We start from the raw sequence: 16,388 nt of genomic DNA, 5'->3' as shown, positions 1-16,388 counted from the left end.
ATCACTATTGAATGAGTCTTTTTTTCAGGCTCATTTCTATTCTGCTCCTCTTTCCAGACTCTCCCACACTTTCCAGACCCACATGCAGAGTGTAAATGTGTATGTGTGTTTGTCTAGAAGATTGAGAGTGTGTTTGGCAGATCGAACAGGAGAGACTTTTTTTAAATGTTGGATTTCAGACTCTCCCACTCTCTGGCCTTGAACGTCCGTGTCCTTAAGAGCTGAAAATGTCCGGTTTCGTTCCAGTGCTACCAATTTTAAAGGCACAGACCAGTCATTTCAATCATTATATGCCTCACAGGATGCACAATTCAGTTACGAAAAAAAAAATATATATATATAAATAAATATATATCAATATTCTCATATTGATTTATTATTGGAGAATATGAAGAAGATTGAACATATTTAATGAATGCAAAGTTTTATAACAGACATGGATTTAATTTACTACTTGCTAATCAGTTGAAGGTTGTAATAAGAGGTAGTGGTTATAAATTTAATTAGACAAAATCTGTTCAGTGCAGGATGAGTCATCAGTATTTTTGGTTGGTCTTCCTGTAAGAGAAGGACTGTTAAAGAATTAGTTCATGTCTAGAATAAAAAATTCTTGATAATTTACTCACCCCTATGACGTCTAAAATGTTCATGTTCATTTTTAAGGAAAATATTCCAGGATTTTTCTCCATATAGTGGATTTAGTGGGACCCAACGGGTTGAAGGTCCAAATTGCAGTTTCAGTGCAGCTTCAAAGGACTCTACATGATTCCAGTTAAAAGTCAATCCGATATACGTTCTATATTCTATATTTAGATTATTGATCTGAATGCAAGCTTCCAGACACTAAGAATGCTACTGAGTTTAAGGTGTGGACAACATGATCGGAGAAGTCCGGCATACATCACCCTTTTCACCGGAAAACATCTTAATGAAAAATTAAGAGATCAGTTTTTTTTTTAAACGAAACATATGATTGGATTAATTATTCACAATAAGATCTTTGACATGCTTTTAATGAGGTTGGATGAATTTCCATGTCATGCCAACTTTAACATATGTGTACCCTGGACCACAAAAACAGGTATATTTGTAGCAGTAGCCAAAAAAACATTGTATAGGTCTAAATTATGCCAAAATCAATAAGTTATTGGGTAAAGATTGTGTTCCACAAACAAATTTTTTACATTTCCTACTGAAATATATAAAAACTTATTTTTTTCTTAGTAATAAGCATTGCTAGGAACTTAATTTGAACAACTTTAAAGGCGATTTTCTCAGTACTTTTTTTTTTTGCACCCTCAGATCCAGATTTTCAAATAGTTGTATCTCGACCAAATATTGTCCTATCTCAACAAACCATACATTAATGGAAATTTTATTTATAATTTAATCTATTATTTATTCAGCTTTCAGTTGATGTATAAATCTCAAATGTAAAAAATTGACCCTTATGACTGGTTTTGTGGTCCAGGGTCACATAAGAGATGCCCCCAAAGCTAGTACAGTATTATAACAAACCCAATCATATTATCAAATAATATCCAGTCATAGTTATGTGGCTCTCACTCACACAGAGCTTCTGAATAGAAGCTAATTTCTCTAATCTCAGGACTCCTTATGTGTCCCTCTGCTGTGACTCACTCTATTATTGATGCAGGAGAAGCTGTGATGCGCACACTTCTCTCTCACACTCAAGTGCTCCCTTACGTGCGAATATACGTATTTATATACACACTTAGAGTCCAACCTTGTGATGTTGGTGTATACATCACTGAACACAACACTCCATCCAGGACTATCAGGACAGTAGTTGGCTCCCCTTAACACAAGGCCCCAGGACAACATTCCCAGTCTTTTCTCTTAACAACCCTATCTCCCTCTGATAATATAAAGAGTGAATAAAACATTAAAACAATTATAATTTTATGTCAGCAGATATTGATCTGAGACTTTATGTCCCTGTGCTCTTTGTGTGTATTATTAATCTGTCAATTAGTTTATCTTAGAGGAGTCTCTGTATTTCTCAGGCATATGACAGCTCCTATTGGTTTAAGGGCATTTGATGATATGGTTAAGGAAGACACAGTCTTGCACTGCCAGACTTTTGATTTGTGGCAATATGCACTTTTTCTGGATAGAGGACAAGATAAAATCACTTAGCTGAAATCAGTTTGCTTTGTTTTTACATTTCATTTAAGGGTGGGTTTATTTGAAATACACTATCGGTCAAAAGTTTTTGAACAGTAAGATTTTTAATGTTTTTAAAGAAGTCTCTGCTGCTAATCAAGCCTGCATTTATTTGATCCAAAGTACAGCAATTATTTTTACTCTTTCTATTTGAATATATTTTAAAATGTAATTTATTTCTGTGATTTCAAAGCTGGATTTTTAGCATCATTACTCCAGTCACATGATCCTTCAGAAATCCTTCTAATATTCTGATTTGCTGCTCAAAAACATTTATTATTGTCATTATCATGTTAAAAACAGCTGAATGGCATTTTCTCAGGTTGCTTTGATGAATAGAAAGTTTAGAAGAACATTTATCTGAAATAGAAATCTTTTGTAACATTATAAATGTCTTTATTCATCGAAGAATACTAAAAAAATGTACTCAACTGCTTTAAACATTGATAATAATATTGAACAGCAAATCAGCATATTAGAATGATTTCTGAAGGATCATGTGACACTGAAAACTGGAGTAATGATGCTGAAAATTTAACTGATCACAGGAATTAATAACATTTTAAAATATATTAAAATAGAAAACAGTTATTTTAAATAGTAAAAATAATTTCCACACTTTCCTGTATTTTCTGTACTTTGGATAAAAAATGCAGGCTTGATGAGCAGAAGATACTTCTTTAAAAAAAAACATTACAAATCTTACTGTTCAAAAACTTGACTGGTAGTGTATATTATTTAAAACAATAGTCTGATTCAAACTGTAAAAATGGCAGAAAATGTAGACTTTAGTGAGAATGTACATACATATACATACACTGCTTGTAGTTATTTGCTACTTGCCTTTAAATAAATTAATAAATAAACTTCCAGTAACCTCTCAGGAGTTTCACGAAGCCAGCACATCCTCGGATTTGTGTCGATTTCAACAATTGTTTTTTTTTTTGCAATATGACTCAGACAGTTCGCTGTGTTTAAAAAAGCACTCTCTGTATCTCTCATATGGGCTGCAGTCTGTTACAGTTCTGCAAAGTCATACGGTCACGATGATGGTATTGTACGTCTCCACAATTCTGCAGCCACTCCCTGTGATGATTCCGTTTATCGGCTGATATCCACATCAATAGTTTTTTTTTTTTTTTATCAGAGGATGTGCTTTTGTTTAGAGATCATCTTGTCACAAACATTACCATTTTTGGGTGTCGATAAGATTTTTGAAAAGAATACTCTTAAGCTAACCATGGTTGCATTCATCTGTTTAACAAAATTGTGAAATATTATTACAATCTGTAATAACTGCTTTCTATTTATATATATATTTAAAAAAGTAATTTATTCCTGAGATGGCAAAGCTGAATTTTAGGCATCATTACTCCAATCTTCAGTGTCACATGATCCTTCAGAAATCATTATAACATGCTGGTTTGGTGCTCAAGAAACATTTATTATTATCAAAGTTAAAAAATATTTGTGCTGCTTAATATTTTTGTTAAAACCATGATTTTTATTCAACAGAAAGGTTAAACAAACAGCATTTGATTAAAATATTTTTTTAGTATTATAAACGCCATCATTTAATTTTTTGGTTAATTTAATGCATCCTTGCTAAATCAAAGTAGGATTTCTTTTTTAAAACCTAATCTTTTTGAATGATAGTGTAGTGTGTGTGTAGTACGCAGGATAAACGACTACTATATCACCGCACTAATTGGGCTCTTGGAAGGATGTTTTATGGATTTTGGATTACTTCCTAAACAGATTTAGATAGTGAAATTTAATTGGTGGTAAAACTAAAATGAATTCAAATTAAAATGGTAATGAATTAAGCAAAAAAGCATAAGGAGTCCAGGGTTAATCCTTTCAACATTTATGTATATTTACATTAGAGCATTAGAGCTCTGGATTTAGATCACTTACATAAAGCCAATGGACTGAATATGAATCATTGGATAAATACATTTGATCACTTCACTAATCTTCAATTGTTAATTGAATGCTCAGGGATTCTTTATATTAACCATCAACCCAAATCAGTGAATTTTTGAGGCACATACCAAATAACACAACAGTACTGATGCGTGGTAGAACTGAATCGTGACTCTGTGCAGCTGCTTGGCCTTCCCTCTAGATCTTTCTATTGATCCCACAGCCATCTGCATGAGTCGCCTCATGGGAGATATCACTTACTACACAAATACATGCTTCCTGAAAGCAGCAGCACCAACATTTCACTCACTTAGCAGCATAGTAAATCCTCAAGCATACCTGGCAGCTTGAGAAGGATTTGGGGAGAGATTTTAATGTCTATATTTGTGTATTTAAACTTTTTCTTTGTTCCAGGAGCATGACGTTGAGACGCCCCATGGCGTGCTCCATGTGACCATGAGAGGAAGCCCTAAGGGCAACCGTCCTGTCATTCTGACCTACCATGACATCGGCCTCAACCGTATGTGAAAATTGAAATGACAGACACATTTTATATTTGTCATAAATGTGAGTTGGATGATGGTGACTGACGGTGTTTGGTTGGTTTTCAGACAAGTCCTGTTTCAACACGCTGTTTAACTTTGAGGACATGATGGAGATCACTCAGCACTTTGCCGTTGTGCACGTAGACGCCCCTGGCCAGCAGGAGGGAGCACCTCCCTTTCCCACTGGGTGAGTTGTGATTTCAGATGCATCCATTGTCTAAATGCTGTAATATTTGTTGGTGATATTCCCCTAAAAAAATGATTTTTCTGTCTGTTGATCTTTAGGTACCAGTACCCCACTATGGATGAGCTGGCAGAGATGTTGCCCTCAGTCCTGACTCAGCTAAAGTGAGTAACAAAGTCAAGCCGGTCCATTAGTAATAAATTACATCCCACTACATCAATCACTCCGGTCTATCTCTGAACCTGCGCTGTGCAGGACAGAACAGGACATCACTGCGTTGTGGCAGAACTGCACACGATGGCAGTTCGTCATGAATAGAGTGAATCACATATTCCTCTGAAATACTGCTGTTGTTGAAAGTGACATACGATGTGTGTATGTGTGTGTGCATCTATTTGCAGGGTGAACAGCGTGATTGGCATTGGCGTTGGAGCAGGAGCGTACATTCTAACCCGCTTTGCTGTAAGTTCTGACATTTTTCTGCTTTTCATTTTGTGTAACTTTTATTTTAATGTCTTAAAACATTGTTTGTGCATCTATCTGTCTCTGTTTCACTCTGTTTTCTTCTTTATTATGGGACTGAATACTCTTAAATTAACATTCTGTGCATGTACGGTATACTGAATTCCCTCCTAAACCCGTCAGCACAACCATAGCAACATTTTGGCGTCTCTGTTGTAAACAAGGAGCATGGATGCCAACAGTTTAACCCATTTGCCGTTAGTTAAGAAGAAATATCGACTACTCAGGATTAATTATTAGTGAACTCCATCAGCAGAGGTATTTTAGACACTCTCTGGATTGTAATGTGACTGTAAAATTACAGTTTGCAAATTAAGTACTTCTGCATGGCTCAACAAGAAGGATTTTTTTCTTTGGTCTCAGGTCAAGTTCACATTTTACTTTTCCTGCTGAGTCATTTCAAATATTTTTAAATAACATTTTTGTTTAAAAGGATATTTCCCCTCAAAAATGAAAAAAATCTGTCAATAATTACTCACTCTCATGCTGTTCCAAACCTGTAAGACCTTTGTTCATCTTCGTAACACAAATTAAGATATTGTGGATGAAATCTGAGAGCTTTCTGACTGCATAGACAGGAATGCAACTACCACGTTCAAGGCCTAAAAAGGTAGTAAGGACATTGTTAAAATAGTCCATGTGACATCAGTGGTTCAATTTTGGTTGCAATTTTAGCCCAGCCTTACTTATTTGAACCAGAATATATAGACGAAGAACTAAGACTAGCTTTCTGAGCCTTGAATGTGTCAGTTGTGTTGCTGTCTATGCAGGGTCAAAAAGCTCCCGGATTTCATCAAAAATATCTTTATTTGTGTTCAGAAGATGAATGGAGGTCTTCGAACGAAGAACAACATGAGGGTTAATGACAGAATTTAAATTTTAGGGTGAACTATCCCTTTAAAAGCATTTTTTAATTAAATGTTTTCTTAAAACAATAATAATAGTTGAATTAAACAAAGGTAAATTTAAAAAAATAAGTATATAAGTATGCTTTACAAATCTTACATTTATAATGCAAATACACTTGAGGTCAAAAGTTTACATCCCTCTTTCAGAATCTGCAAAATGTTAATTATTTTACCAAAATAAGAGGGATCATACAAAATGCATATTATTTATTATTTAGTACTGACCTGAATAAGATATTTCACATAAAAGATGTTTTCATATAGTCTACAAGAGAAAATAATAGTTGAATTTATTAAAATGACCTTGTTCAAAAGTTTACATGCCCTTGATTCTTAATACTGTGTTGTTACCTGAATGATCCACAGCTGTGTTTTTTTGCTTAGTGATTGTTGTTTATGAGTCCCTTGTTTGTACTGAACAGTTAAACTGCCAGCTGTTTTTCAGAAAATTCCTTCAGGTCCCACAAATTCTTTGGCTTTCCAGCATTTTTGTGTATTTGCAACCCTAAGCAACGTTCAAACGCTCACTGATGCTTCAGAAGGAAAAACAATGCATTGAGAGCCAGGAGTGAAAACTTTTAGAATTTGAAGATCAGGGTAAATTTAACTTCTGGGAAACATCTTCTGTAGTGCCTCTGAAGGGCAGTACAAAATGGAAAAAAAGACTTGTAGGCAAAATAAGAAAAATGTACACATCTCCATTCTGTTCAAAAGTTTTCACCCCCCGGCTCTTAATGCATGTGTTTTTTTTCTTCTGGAGCATCAGTGAGTGTATGAACCTTCTGTAATAGTTGCATTTGAGTCCTTCAGTTGTCCTCAGTGTGAAAAGATGGATCTAAAAAACATACAGTCATTATTGTAAAGGGTTCAAATACACAAAAATGCTGAAAAACTAAAAAAATTGACCTGAAGGATTTTTCTGAAGAACAGCAGGCAGTTTAACTGTTCAGGACAAACTCATGAAGGGCTCGTGAACAACTATCACTAAGAATAAAAAAAAAAAACGATGACAAAAAAACACAGCTGTGGATCATTCAGGTGAGAGCACAATATTAAGAATCAAGGAAATGTGAACTTAAGAACAGGGTCATTTTTGTAAATTCAACTATTATTTTCTCTTGTGGACTATATGTAAACTATCTTTTATTTTAAATATCTAATTCAGGTTAGTACGAAATAAACAATCACATGCATTTGGTATGATCTCTCTTATTTTGGTGAAATAATTAACATTTTGCAGATTCTGCAAGGGGAATGTAAACTTTTGACCTCAACTGTACCTAAAATCTAATTAAACACTGCATCATTTTGCTTGCACAAGGCCTATATCAAACAGCTACCTCAAAATATTTTTATATCATCCCCACCTGCCCTTTTAGAGCTGAGTCGAAATAGTGCCGCAAAACTGCATTGCCTCCAGAGGCTATGACTGCAGGACTGTTATTATCCTGCGTGCACTGCAGCCTCAAGCATCTGAGGCTATTGATCAAAGTCTAATATCTCTGACACACTCACAAGCCTAATATATTCAGCGTTTCTTTTTATGCAAGACAACCCATAATACACCCCTTCTCTTTTCTCATTTACTCATTGCAAAGTGGCCGGTGTCATTTCCTGTGCCTTGCTCTCTCATTCTCTGTGCGTATTTGTGCGTGTATAGACTGACACACTGAAAGATTAATGTCAATGACAGACAGCAGCAGCAGTGGGTGCTAAAGGGAGATGCTTTGAGTCCAGCTGCTAAAAGCTCCTCTTCTGCCATGACTACATGCATTTTTAAACCACTCTCCCCATGTCATCCTCATTAAAGACAACCCTTTGCTCTTTCTGCAGCTGAATCAGCCCACCCTGGTGGAGGGGCTAGTTTTGATCAATGTGGACCCCTGCGCTGAGGGATGGATAGACTGGGCTGCTTCTAAGGTGAGTAAACAGTTTGAACAAACAGATGTTTCTATAATATAGCTGAATATTAGGGCTATATAGTCAAAAGTTTACATACACCTTGCAGAATCTGCTAAATGTTAATTATTTTACCAAAATAAGATAAGAGGGATCATACAAAATGCATGTTATATTTTATTTATTTGTACTGACCTGAATAAGATATTTCACATAAAATACATATTTACATGTAGTCCACAAGAGAAAATAATAGCTGAATTTAATTCTTTCAGGTCCCACAAATTCTTTGTTTTTTCAGCATTTTTGTGTATTTGAACCCATTCCAACAATGATTGATGATTTTGAGATCATCTTTTCACACTGAGGACAACTGAGGAACTCATATGCAACTATAACAGAAGGTTCCAACTCTCACTGATGCTTCAGAAGGAAACAGTGCATTAAGAGCTAGGGGTGTAAACTTTTGAACAGAATGAGGATGTGTACATTTTTCATTTACTAATGCCCTTCTGAATCTACAGAAGATACTTACATGTTTCCCAGAAGACAAAATAAGTTAAATTTACCATGATCTTCAAATTCCAAAAGTTTTCACCCCCGGCTCTTAATGCATCGTATTTCCTTCTGAAGCATCAGTGAGCGTTTGAACCTTCTATAATAGTTGCATAAGAGTGCCTCAGTTGTTCATGTCCATCTTTTCACACTGAGGACGACTATCACTAAACAAAAAAACACAGCTGTGGATCATTCAACAGTAACAACACAGTATTAAAAATCTTTTGAAAACTTTTGAACAGAGTCATTTTTTGGTATTAAGCACATAAATGTTATTCTGATTTCCTTCTAGCTCACTGGGTGGACTAGCAATCTAGTGGACACTGTGATGGCTCATCACTTCAGCACTGTGAGTAAACCCCTTTGACTTTATATCAGTCAATCCATGCTTTGTGAGCACCATGAGAGCCCGCTGACTTTTATTTTTTCATTAAACAATGATTTTCATTTGTTATTCTGATCAATTAGGAGGAGCTGACTGACAACCAAGAACTGATTCAGACGTACCGCCTGCACATTGCCCAGGACATTAACCAGGACAACCTGGCTCTCTTCTGTGGCTCATACAATGCGTGAGCGACATTTTATTAAAAATAGTGTATATTGGTTATTACGTATGCTGACAAACCTTCTAAATTAGGTGTTTGTTTTTAATAGGCGTCAAGACCTTGGAATCGAGAGGCCCATTGCTGGAGTCAATGAGAATATAGTGAAGACACTGACGTAAGATTTTATTTTATTTTAATTTTTTGTGTTTGTTTTATTTATTTATTTTTTGTTGTGTTTTATTTTAGTTTGATTTTTAGTTTTATTTTATTTTGTGTTAGATTTTTTTGTTTTGTTTTTTTATTTTGTTTCGTGTTGTTTAACTTTTTTTGTTTCATTTTATTTAGTTTTTCTATATATTGGTGTATTGTTTTTCACCACTGTCTGTCTCTTTACAGATGCCCTTCTCTTCTGGTGGTCGGAGACACTTCCCCTGCAGTGGAGGCTGTGGTAAGTTTCCAAGTACAAGGTAATTTTTTTTCTTTGTTGCTTTTCCCTTCACTATTTTAAGTCTGTTGAATATTTCATATTACAGGTTGAATGCAACTCTAGGTTAAATCCAACAAAGACCACTTTGCTGAAGGTAAGACGACATGGGTATTTTGCAAAACCCTAAATCTTCAACTTCAGCATTTAACTCCTTAAAGGGGCCATTTTCCTCAAATTAGAATAAGTTTTTAGCGTCTTCATGAAATGTCTGCAACATACTTTAGTTAAAATTCCTCAATGGTCTTGTTTTTACCTTGTCAAAAACAGTTTCAGTGCACGTCTCTTTAAATGATAATGAGCTACTGCTCACCCCACCCCTCTTTTCTGTTTTTTGTGTATTTGGTATCTAATTACCATCAAAAACAAAAGTGGCTTTGATATTGGGAGAAAATGAAGATTCATGTTCACTTTTACATCCAACTACAAAACACCTGCACTGCTTACGAAACGTTGTCGCTATAGCTGAGAGAAAATAGCGGCCATCGTACAACTGGCTGAGGGCAGGAATATGCTAATACGGGACAGTCCGCCAGCAGTTATGGGCGGGGCTTGAGCAATATGACATCCTACTGCTCAGAAAATGAAAAAGCTTGATAATTGAGACTGTTTAGGTTTTTTTGGGATTTAAAAAAAAAGTGAATGGATTTTATCATTGCTAAGACACATTTATATGCAAACACCATGTAAAAGTGAATTTTTCGTCCGATGTCCCCTTTGAACTTTTCACTTTCCTGAAAGGTTACATTGTGAAATGCATGTTCTTTACAGTGTTATTAATTTAATTTTCTCTCTCTCTGTGTCAGATGGCTGACTGTGGCGGTCTGCCTCAGGTTGTTCAGGTTAGTCTTGTCCCTTCTTTATTTCCTAATATTAAACTTCATATTAAACACCTGTGCCCTTGTTATCTTCACTAACAAATGTACGATATGAATGTGTAAAACAGTGTAATTGACCTCTTACCTCCCAACAGCCTGGAAAGCTGGCCGAAGCCTTCAAATACTTTGTACAGGGAATGGGATACAGTAAGTATTTTAAATAGTTTTTCTCAGCGTTTGACACTTCTAACCTGTGAATCTGTCTTTGGATGTTTGTTTAATCTGCAGTGCAATCTGGGTCAGCTTTCTCCATAAACATGCATGTTTATCTGCGTTTCTCAAACGCTAGTTAGCAATTCAGCCCAACACTATGACTAATGGCCATCTTTTATTAAGACAAATCCGGCTCAGAGAGTCTGTCTTTGGTTCTTTCTTTCCTTCTTCTCTACCTCACACAACTCAGCACGGCTTCCACACACTGTGTTTTGATTAGTTTTCCTTCCAAACCACAGACGTGCGCGACATCGCAATGAGCCCTCCTCACATATTTGTTGACAGGTTTTGGCGCTCCAGTAAAGCGCTTGGTGTGCTGCCAACGCTCTGTGTGAAAAGATGTCACCCTCTCTCTGACCCTGTACCTCCTTCTCCAAAGATACTTGCTGTTTCATTTCTGCGCTGTTGTATAGTCCTTGTTTCAATCAGACAGGAATTTACGTCACGTCAGGGGTGGGACCAAAACGTTGGCTTTTCAAGAGAATAATGCTTGTAACATTCATCCCAAGCTTTTAAATTAAGTCATCAAAGCTCCAGAGAGTTTTTAAAGGGGTCACGCCATGAGGAATCTAATTTGGTTCAATCTCATTTTGAGATTAGAGAAATCAGTCTACTATGAGCATACACTGAACGTCTAAAAAGAAAAATTTTTAATTAACAAATCCTATGTTCATTATGACGCCCACTAGGGGGCGGCAACCGTGTCTGGCACTCACAGACAACGAAAGACTATTGAAAGTTAAGAGGGAAGCTTGATCAAACCTAATTAGGACTTCATTGTGAATCTCAGGAGAAAAAATAAATCTAAATTTATGACCTCTTTAATTAGCCTAGCTGCCAAAACTATATATCATCTGAGGATATATAAAAGCATGTTTTTGCTTTTTGACGCCCTCTGTAGGTAAAGAGGCGTAAAAGCAGCTTGAGGCTCGTTGTTAAATGTCAAGGCGGAAAAAGAATTGCAATTTTTAGACCGATAAAACACAGCTGTAAACACTTGCAAGATTTACAGTGGCGAATACTAGGGCTGAGGTTGTACGGTTACATTCTAAAACACAGTCGTCGCCGATCACAGTCAGTATCTGAATAGTATTTTTCAGAAATACTGAAAGGTTTTCCATTAAAGGGGCTATATGTAATTTTCTGAAATTTAAACTCGTGACTGACACCTGTGGCCAAAAAACGGAACTGCTCTTCCTTTCTGCTCGCTCTCGCAGCGCACGCTCGTACATGCAAACTTCACAAGTCATCCGCTGCAAAGAAGTCAACATCATGTTTACGGAGGTAAGAACAGTCAAATACATATATTGTTTGAGAAACTAAGTTTGTTTGCAATAATAGGCTAATTGCTGACTAGCGGTGGTGGCAGAGTGATCTGAAACGTTTAACATGAACGCGCTTGACGTCACATCCGCAGACAGCGCGCGAAAAATCCGACCCGACAGAAAATAGGAAAAATAGGATACAGGCTTATAGGTGCACCCACTGTGAGCTGACAAGGTGTCAGTATGCTCATCAGGAGATGTTTGAGTCATAAATGGTCAAATAAAAAGGCTATTGTTACGTTTATTTCGGGGGAAAAGTGTCATATAGCCCCTTTAAGTACTTAACTTGTATTGTGTTGTACAGATATCTGTTCTCTCTGTCTCCCTTCAACCTTTGCAAACAGTTCCTCATGTTTTGCTCAGCCATCTGAGCACTGAATCAGGTACCCGGGATGCGACCCGAGAGTCATTTTGACTGATAAATACATGCTTGCATGGTTCACTTCTGTGATTGTGTTTAGGAATATTTGCATGTAGATGTTTGACATGGTAATATTTAGTGCTTGACCGATATGACATATGCAGATATCTATAAAGCAGAGTGGTAAATAGTTGAAACCACATTTAGTTGTATCAATAACATTTTTGTCTTTAAACACAATTTCAGTAACATATTTTCCATTAAAAGTTGTTAGGTTTCAAAACTATATGGGCCATTTACAGTCAGAGTCTTTTTCAACAATTTTGCTTACATCTACTTTGTAAATATCTTTTTTCTGTTTTATTAAATCGAAAGCAATTACAATTAAGTACCTTTTTAACAATATTTCAAGTGCAATTTATGATATTTGTTGTATTTTTAATCTAATTTTTCTTTGTAAATTGTAAAAAGTTGATCATACTGATTTCAAAGTTAAGGATTCGCTAGTTTGAATATACACTGAACCAAACACTATTGTAATACCTTAGTTGATAATTCAATATACTTTTTTTGTGACAAACAAACATTCCATGTTTCGGTTATGACAGAACATTTACAGTAGTGACAGTAATGTCTTGGTAGCGACCACATCACATTACAGAATATTGTTTATTTTACTAAAAATAGAATATTGTTTATTTTACAAAAAAAACTCCACCAAATGTTTTGGTCGGGACTGTTTCGGTAGTAAAAATTTTAGATACTTTTAGGCCCAACTCAAAGATGCTTAATTAGCACATTGTTAGCTAGCACAGTTCTGAACCGTTTTAGACACATAAAAACTACATTTTGTGAAATAACACCTAAAAAAAACTAAGATGTCACTCCAGAAACTTGACCTAATGTTTCAGCCGTGACTGTTTCAGCAGTAACCATTTTAGATACTTTTGAACCTAGCTCAAAAATGCTAATCAGCACATGGTTAGCTAGCACAGTTCTGATCAGTTGTACACATATAAAAACTTAACGTTATGGAATAACTCCCCAAAAATTTCAGAGAAAAGGTGTTTGGTAGTGATGTTTTTTTAGACTTTTAAACACATTTACCTCAAACTGATGGGGCCTACTCACCATGTAGCTATGAGAGAGATATGAATATTTCCTGATCATAAATGTAGGGGTGTAGTTAAAATCAGTCTCAGCCAATGGACTAAAACATACACTTTCGATAATGACATGAAAATGCGGGACATTTTTTTACATAAAGTATCGTCATTTACAGAAAATATAAAATAACTTAATAGATAATAGAAGGATCTTAGTCTACAAAACATCTAAGATTTGAATTAAATGTGTTTTTTGGTTGTGGGACAACAGTTTGCACCGGTTTTGTAGAATGGCCCATATAGCGATATACCACTATTATAGATGCCAGAAAATATGTGACCTGGTCAACATATCGGTCTGTCACTACAATTACTAAAGTGTTTCAAGTTTCAAGACCTTTTATTTATTTATGTATTTATTTTTACTTATTGTATTCTTCATCGTTATTTATACACTGTATTTTTTCCACTATGGTATATTTTTAATGTTGCTTGTATGTGGTTTTACTTTATTATTTTATTTTTAATTATTTAGGTTTTATATATTTTGATTTAATTTTTGTTTTCTTTATTTTTTTTTTTCATTTTCCAAAAGGTACAATGCCTTGCAAAAGTATTCATACCCTTCATTTTTTTCCCGTTTTGTTGCAGCATTATGTTAAACTGCTTTAAATTAGTTTTTCCCCACATCAATTTACACTCCATACACCATAATAATGACAAAGCAAAAACCAGATTTGCAAATTTTACAAATTTATTAAAAATAAAACACTGAAATAAGTACATTGCATAAGTATTCATACCCTTAACTCAGCACATAGTTGAAGTACCTTTACAGCCTCAAGTCTTTTTGGGTATGATGTGACAAGCTTTGCACATCTGCATTTGACAATTATCTGCCATTCTTTGCCTCACCTTTTCACCTCTCAAGCTCTGTCAGCTTGGATGGGGGCTGGCAGACATTTTCTAGAGTCCTAGTTGTTCAAATCATCTTCAATTATGGATAATGGAGGCTACCTGCTTCTGTGAATCTTCAATGCAGCAGATTTTTTTTCTGAACTCTTCCCTAGATCATTGCCTTAACCCAAATCTGTCACTGAGCTCTACAGGCAGTTACCTTGACCTCAGGACTTGATTTTTGCTCTGATATGCATTTTCAGCTGTTAGACCTTTTGTGAGAGGTGTGTGCCTTTCTAAATCACACACATTCAAATGAATTTGCCACAGTTGAACTCCACTCGAAGTGTAGTAACATCTAGAAGCAATATGAATGCTCCAGAGCTAAATTTCGAGTGCCCCAGAAAAGGGTATGAATACTTATGCAACGGGATCTTTTCAGTTTTTTATTTTTAATAAATTTGCACAAATGTTAAAAACCTATTTTTTGCTTTGCCATTATGGAGTAGGGAGTGTAGATTGATGTGGGGGGAAAAAGTAATTTAAAGTAGTTTAACATAAGGCAGCAACATAACAAAATGTGAAAAAATGAATGTATGAATAATTTCGCAAAGCACTGTATATGTTGTTTATAGTTTAGCATGATGTGTCTTTGCATTCGGTATGTCTAAATTTGATTAGAAATGCTTCTGTGTGCACATTTATACTTTGTGTGGGCAGACACGAGACGAACTCGTGAATATCTATTATTACATACTCAGTTTGGTTTCCTCTGCATGATGCTTGTTCTTTCATTTTGCTTGCTTGTGATTATACCGAAGACTGAAATAATCACATTCTCGTACCTCTCTCCGATCTCACAGTACCAGCGGCTGGCATGACCCGTCTGTCTCGATCTCGATCCTCCTCGTCCAGCTTCACATCCTCGGATGGCTCACGCAACCGCAACCTGAACAGCCCTCTGGACGGGCCCAACTCTGGAGTCCTGGACAACCAGGGCAGGCCACAAACTATGGAGGTCTCCTGCTAAACCCAGCTGCTGTCGTTTCACCCCTCACCTCCTGTTATTTGTGTCCTAGATTCCCACGCGTTTCTAAAACCTGTAATAGTGAGGCAGGGAAGGCTTGAATGAAGTATGAAATACTGAAGGTATGCATATTGAATATATACATGTTAATATACGCTAGGCAAATTTTAAGTCATAAACGCAGAGTAACTTAAAGACTAATATATTTACACATGAAGGGTCTTCCATCAGGCTTTTTTATTTGTTAGCATTACATTCCACCTCATTTTTTATTGTTAAGAGTGAAAAGTTTCTCTTTTTTAAACCACTCTCACTTTAAAAACGCATTAAAATTTCAGTTTTTGTTTTACGGTGTGACCTTTGACCTTTCATGTGCTCTTATCTTGCTACACTGTGTGATATTGTTTAATTCGTCGTCCTGTTTAACCGTTACAAAAGCTTATCGTGTTCTGTCATTGAATTCACATTCCTGTTCATCCTATGAATGTTTTGAATGTTTAAGAACTGACTTTTGTCATATTTATATTAAAAACTCTGATAGGTTATACTAAAAGCCGTCAGCTATTAGGAGATGAAAGAAGTTTCTTTATTTTCATTTTAATATTTCTTTAAAAAAAAATTACGTTAGGCCATCACTCTTTTGAATATGCAAAGGAAAGTAGCAAGGACTTAAATCATGTTTTCTTTTGTACATTTACTCCCTAACCATTTTTAATCAAAATAAATTGATGTACACATGGAATGACAGCTTTCATAGACATGACAAAGTCACTGTCCACTGATTCTCAATTACTAAATAAAGTTATATCATGGAAAACAA

The 16,388-nt window shown here is 35.6% G+C and overlaps 1 protein-coding gene across 3 annotated transcripts in view; it reads left to right on the top strand.

Annotated features, from left to right (window-relative positions):
* The window catches only part of ndrg3a (ndrg family member 3a), a 157,666-nt gene extending 141,278 nt beyond the window's left edge, over nt 1–16,388 (top strand). For 2 of the 3 annotated variants that reach the window (XM_073826331.1, XM_073826332.1), the window contains 14 exons: nt 4,528–4,633; nt 4,725–4,845; nt 4,944–5,006; nt 5,244–5,304; nt 8,106–8,192; nt 9,022–9,078; nt 9,198–9,301; nt 9,387–9,452; nt 9,674–9,725; nt 9,811–9,858; nt 10,568–10,603; nt 10,735–10,786; nt 12,522–12,560; nt 15,405–16,388. In XM_073826331.1, coding sequence (XP_073682432.1) covers nt 4,528–4,633; nt 4,725–4,845; nt 4,944–5,006; nt 5,244–5,304; nt 8,106–8,192; nt 9,022–9,078; nt 9,198–9,301; nt 9,387–9,452; nt 9,674–9,725; nt 9,811–9,858; nt 10,568–10,603; nt 10,735–10,786; nt 12,522–12,560; nt 15,405–15,571 — 1,059 coding nt within the window. In that variant the 3' untranslated portion in view covers nt 15,572–16,388. The remainder of the gene's footprint in view (nt 1–4,527; nt 4,634–4,724; nt 4,846–4,943; nt 5,007–5,243; nt 5,305–8,105; nt 8,193–9,021; nt 9,079–9,197; nt 9,302–9,386; nt 9,453–9,673; nt 9,726–9,810; nt 9,859–10,567; nt 10,604–10,734; nt 10,787–12,521; nt 12,561–15,404) is intronic. The other variant, XM_073826333.1, reaches the window with a different exon arrangement.

This window comes from Garra rufa, chromosome 20 (genome assembly GCF_049309525.1).
Source record: "Garra rufa chromosome 20, GarRuf1.0, whole genome shotgun sequence".
Classification (NCBI taxonomy): domain Eukaryota; kingdom Metazoa; phylum Chordata; class Actinopteri; order Cypriniformes; family Cyprinidae; genus Garra; species Garra rufa.
The sequence above is the reverse complement of the archived record's forward strand: the minus strand, read 5'-3'. Positions and strand labels throughout refer to the sequence as shown.